The sequence below is a fragment of the Paramisgurnus dabryanus genome, chromosome 18 (genome assembly GCF_030506205.2).
Source record: "Paramisgurnus dabryanus chromosome 18, PD_genome_1.1, whole genome shotgun sequence".
NCBI classification, from domain to species: domain Eukaryota; kingdom Metazoa; phylum Chordata; class Actinopteri; order Cypriniformes; family Cobitidae; genus Paramisgurnus; species Paramisgurnus dabryanus.
Genome location: NC_133354.1, coordinates 3798038 through 3803823, shown reverse-complemented (window position 1 = coordinate 3803823; position 5786 = coordinate 3798038). Strand labels below are relative to the sequence as shown.

At 36.4% G+C, this 5786-nt stretch overlaps 1 protein-coding gene across 1 annotated transcript; it reads left to right on the top strand.

Moving 5' to 3' along the window:
- Positions 1-1370: 1370 nt before the first annotated feature.
- On the top strand, positions 1371-4390 carry LOC135721803 (uncharacterized). Its single transcript, XM_065244258.2, has 5 exons — positions 1371-1497; positions 1606-1731; positions 2137-2280; positions 3308-3418; positions 3683-4390. Exons 1-5 carry the CDS (start codon positions 1449-1451, stop codon positions 3877-3879), a joined length of 627 nt encoding a protein of 208 aa, XP_065100330.1. The 5' UTR covers positions 1371-1448; the 3' UTR covers positions 3880-4390.
- The last annotated feature ends 1396 nt before the right edge of the window (positions 4391-5786 follow it).

Sequence of the window (5786 nt, the reverse complement as noted above, 5' to 3'; positions counted from 1 at the left end):
CATACAACTCTCTCTCAATGTTTTATTTCTTTGTTTTATATTATTGGAGTTTTTTATTCGTTCTAGAAACTTTTTTTACTCGCTGTCGTCGCTCCATAAAGCATAAGCGTGTCGTCTTTGTTTGTTTACCTCTTTGCCGGCTATAACTTCCAGGTGACGCGCTTACGTTTGGGAGAAGTAAAACACTGACATGTGGTTTTCCTCTACCTTTGCTGTTTTTTTATCTTTTCTCCGCCGCCCTGTCTATGATGCGGCTTTCACATAGGATGCGGTGTGTGTGCGCTGCGCTAAGAAACCCATTGATTTCAATGGCTTGCGCCGCGCGAGGGCGGTTTTTTGTTGCGCCGAGCAAAGCGCGGTCAAAGTTCAAAATAGTTTAACTTTTGCGCTGCGCTCTGTGACGATTACCCGCGCGGCCAATAGAAACGGGGCATCCAAACAAGCAAAATGGCTTGCGCAGCGCACACCGCATCCTATGTGAAAGCCGCATGAGGCGCCGAACTCTGCAAGCAACAGTGCGCGAGAGAGACCGACGCCCTGTCCCAAACTGCATACTTCCATACTATATAGTAGGCGAAAAGCACTACTTCTCGTACTCTTTGCCTACTATATAGTATGGAATTAGGCGGTTTGGGACACAGTGCAAGTGTTTTCACTCCGTTCCGCGCTTAACTGAAGTTTTTCCTTTTTTTTTATTAAACGTCTCTGCGTCACGTGACACAACGAATCGATTATGAAATTCGTTGCCAACACTTTTAGTAATCGATTTTTATCGATTTAATCAATTCGTTGTTGCAGCCCTAATTTCGACTACAAATATGACACACTTTTAATAAAGATTAATGTTTCTAAGGGTGAAATGCTCCTTTAATCGCGATTTATCTTTGCCCAGCACTAATTTTAAAGTTTTAATGTTTGCTTACAAATGGTTAAATGGCCTACTTTCATCTTACCTTTCTGAACTTATAAAAATCCATGATCCATCAAGGTCCCTGAGGTCTGCTGACCATATGCTGCTGACGGTCCCTTAAGTTAGACTGAAGCACAGGGACGATCGTGCCTTTACGTAGTTGCCCCCAAACTCTGGAACTCACTACCTTTGTCTGGGAGGATGGCCCCTAATCTGTTTTTTAAAACCAGTCTTAAAACATACAGCGTTTGAATCAGTCTGAGAGCTTAAGTGCCCTCTTGCTTTTTATTGTTGTTTGTTTTATGATCCTTTTTACAGCATGTACAGAACTTTAGTCAACTTCTGTTGTTTTTAAATGTGCTTTAGAAATAAATTAAACTTGAAATTTAATACCAGGTGTAAACCCGGCCGTAGATTGTCCACCCACTTAATTATTCAGGTTTCACTTTTTTCATTACAGCTACACCCTCTTTTGTCTTTAATACAGAAGGCACTGAAAATGCTTTTCATTTTATTCACCTTTTGACGTATACCAAAGATGGATCTGAACATCTTCATTATCCTACTTTTATCTCTTATTGCTGGAGGTACGGTACTGGTACAAAACACTAAAGTATATTTTTGTATACTGTTTTTACGTATGTTCTATGTACTGACTTGCACAATGTTCAAGACATTCTCATTCTGTTTTTAAGGACACTCGCTCAAATGTTATCAGTGTGTAAATGTGACAGTGACAGGTTCTTGTACAGGCGTAGCGACGACATGTCCCACAGCAAACTATACCACCTGTATGAGTGCAACCAGTATTTCAACTTTGGGTGAGTTGAGTATTTTTGAGGGTACTGGTAAATTTACTATTGCAAGTAACGGAGTTGACGACTGAAATTCTGACTGGAGAGTAACATCTGTGTTGTATTTATTTTCTTATTTTATTTTATTTTTTCCCATTTTTCATTTTCTGTTGTTTAATCTTTATAGCTCAGTGATAGAGCATTGCATTAGCAGCGCAAAATGTCATGGGGTCGAACCCAGGGAGCACACATATTACCGACCCATGCCGCATTCAATAAAAAACAATACTGCATTCAACAAAAGATTAAAAAGCAGTGATGAAATAATGATGAAAAATATTGAGTAATATTAAATGCATACCTTAAATTAAAATATGCTTTCTTTCACCCCATTGGTCAGGTGTGATGCTTTAATTTATTTATTTTTTTTAGCTGGTGTTACGTCTACCTCTAAACTTAAGGGCTGTTATATACCACAGTACTGTGGAAATGTATCTATAAATGTTGGCGTTTCAAAGACAGTGGTGTCTATGCAGTGCTGCAACACAGACCTGTGCAATAGCCAAGATGTCCCAGGTATTGTCTTTAATATATAACATAATTTATGTACTGTACATTATACTTGCTACCTCTGTCAATAAGGTTTTCCTCCTCCCTATCTTTATTTAAGTCATCTCTGAAAACATATCTTTTCCTCAGGCCTTTTCGTTATTTTTAGATTTGTTAGTCTTAGTACGTTAAAACTTAGTCTTGATTTTCATCTGGTTTTATGGGTTTTATTTATATACAAACAATTTTTTGTATGTCTGCTATGTATGATTTTTTTTATTGTGTTATTGTGAAGCACCTTGGTCAGCAGAAATGTTGTTTAAAGGTGATATATAAATAAAAGTGACCTTGACCTTGATACCATATACTGTTTATACAATATGTTAGCATTAAAGGGGACATTTCACAAGACTTTTTTAATAAGATGTAAAATAAACCTTTGGTGTCTCCAGAGTACACATGTAAAGTTTTAGCTCAAAATACCACATCGATAATTTATTATAACAAATATAGGTGTGAACAAAAATGTGTTGTTTTGGGTGTGTCCTTTTAAATGCAAATGAGCTGATCTCTGCACTAAATGGAAGTGTCTTGGTTGGATAGTGCAGATTAAAGGCGGAGTGCACAATGTTTGAAAGCCAATGTTGACATTTAAAATCACCTAAACAAACACGCCCCTACCCCAATAGAATCTGGACCTTGTTTTGATAGACCCGCCCCACACATACGCAACCCCGGAAAGGATGTCGATTAGTAGACACACCCCTTACTGCTGATTGGCCACAAGTGTGGTTTGGTAGTCGGCCCAACTCTCATTTACAAAGCGTTTTTCAAACATTGTGCACTCTGCCTTTAAGAGATGGTATTATCCCCTTATGACATCACAGGGGGAGCTACATTTCATTGACCTATTTTTTACATGCTTTATCACATTTTCTAGGTTGATAGAAGCGGGGGGACCCAATTATAGCACTTAAACATGGAAAAAGTCTGATTTTTATGATATGTCCCCTTTAAGCCTAAGGTGAAAGAATAAGATTTGTTTCTTTTACAGATTCCAGCTCTAACAGCCCCAATGGAAAACAATGTTACTACTGTGATGAGAAGAGTTGCTCAAACAAATTAAGCTGTGTAGGAAATGAAGACTCCTGCATTACAGCACCAGGTGAGAATTTCTTAACAGAAGAAGGACATTTTTCTCCAATAGATGACAAAGTATATTGAATTACATTTCTAATTGCACTACTTGTTAAAAACATTATACAATATATGTGAAAACAAGAACATGACAGTTAAGATGTTTTTACATTTGAAGTTCATATAAAAGACTATACATTATTGTTTTATTCGATTTCTGTATGGTGGTCAGTTTAGAATGATTAACATATCAATTATTTATGATTCGACTTCTGTTTTCTTTTTTGTTTAGCAAATATTACATCTCTGCCACCGATTGTAAAAGGATGCGCCTCTAAAATTATCTGTGATGCTGCATCACATGTGCCTCAAGGGTACGGGCAAATCTCATGCTGTCAGGGGAATTTGTGTAACAGTGCTGTGAGCGTCACTACTCAAAACCTCCTCTTTCTCTTATGGCCGTTCATCTTCTACATCCTGATCCACTGAATTCAGCAGAACTTCACACTCTTTTTCTAAATCCCCTAAAAAATATGAACCCCAAAGGGAAATATTGGTATTGTGCCAAAAAAGTGCTTATTAGTACCTCCAAGTTATGTATACATATCTGTACCTAAGGGTATATATTAGAAATTTTTACAAGGGTACTGCCCCAGTGACAGGTGGGGTACATATTTTGAAAATTTTTTGTAACAGCGCTAAGATCTTTAAACAAAAGAATATATATATAACATGAATAAGTAGCCAAAAATATCACTAAACGTCATTCAGTGCTAATACGTGACAGATATTATCATTAAGGAATTTTTTCTGTGGTTGGAAATAAATCAAGTTTAACAAGAACCCCATATATGTAAACATACAACAAAAACCTGTTAAGTCTTTGAACTCTTTGAACTCTGAATATACCCGCTTTATTATTTAATGTAATGGTGATAATGTAATGTTTGGATTAAAGTGTCGGACAAATGAATAAAGGTAAATGCAATTGTGTGGTTGTCTTTTATTTATGTATGATATTGTGCTGTACTTATTGTAATTCTCATTGTCCCTACACTAAAATAAAAGTTCCCACATAAAACCTTTAACATTCACAAAACCTCTCTGTTGCACAAACATTTTCAAACTAAAATGATACACTGTAAAAAATACTTTGCTGCCTTAAAATTTTTTTTAAATCAACGCAGATTTACAAGTCATGTCAACAGAGATGAGTTGTCACAACTTATAAAATATAGTTGAGAAAAGTCAACTTAATTTTATAAGTTATAAAAACTCACCTGTAGTTATAACAACTCATCTCTAGTCAAGATAAATAAGTTGTCATGACTTGTAAATCCGAGTTGATTCAACAAAAAAATTTAAGGCAGCAAAGTATTGTTTACAGTGATATACACCAGCAGGTGAAAGCAGATCACATTTTTGGTATAGTAGAGAAAGACTCGAAACCCTGACTTCAAATTTGCACTGAACTGCAGCCTCAACAGACACAAAGTTTGCCTTTATTTTAATTAGGTGACAACCCCAATTCTTTATTTGACACACCACTGAATATCTACTGTAATCCAGCAACTTCATTTCCCAGAGCTTGTCTGTGGTATACTGACTGTAAAGCACACCCACATCCTTCACATAACTGCTACATGAGCTTATGTGTTACCAAACAATTTGTTTCTATCCACATATACATAATCCACATATATTTCTATTGTGTTTACTTCTGTGTACTTCTGGGTTTTGTTGTTGTTTCTGCTTTCATTCTGTGATTTGAATGCCCTTATTATGGCATCAACAATAAAGATTTTTTTCTGCTAGCCTGGTAGTTTGTCTTGCCCTGCCAATAGTTTTACTACTGCACAATAAATATAAAGGATTAGTCCATTTTCTTTAAAAAATCTAGATGATTTACTCACCCCCATGTCATCCAAAATGTTGACGTCTTTCTTTGTTCAGTCGAGAAGAAATTATGTTTTTTCAGGAAAACATTCTAGGATTTTTCTAATTTTAATGGACTTTAATGGACCCCAACACTTAATAGTTTTAATTGCAGTTTCAAAGGACTCTAAACGATCTCAAACGAGGCATAAGGATCTTATCTAGTGAAACGATTGTAAATTTTGGCAAGAAAACTAAAAAATATGCACTTTTGAACCACAACTTCTCGTCTTCCTCCAGTCCTGTGACGCGCCAGCGTGACCTCATGTAATTGGGTAATGACGTAGAAAGGTCACCTGTTACATATATTAATACCACGGGTCTGTTGAATGCTGTATTCTGATTGGCTGAGAAATGTTCGGTGGGTATGCATTAATTTCTGATAACTGCACACCTTACTTGTCAAATGTCTTAGAAAATAGGCACCAGAGCAATGTTTGTGGTTACCGTGGTATAAGAGG

Coding starts and splice junctions, on each gene's coding strand:
- LOC135721803 (XM_065244258.2), top strand. CDS start 1,449: ATGGATCTGAACATCTTCATTATCCTACTTTTATCTCTTATTGCTGGA. Junction 2,281..3,307: donor CAATAGCCAAGATGTCCCAG/GTATTGTCTTTA, acceptor TTTCTTTTACAG/ATTCCAGCTCTAACAGCCCC. Junction 3,419..3,682: donor CTCCTGCATTACAGCACCAG/GTGAGAATTTCT, acceptor TTTTTTGTTTAG/CAAATATTACATCTCTGCCA.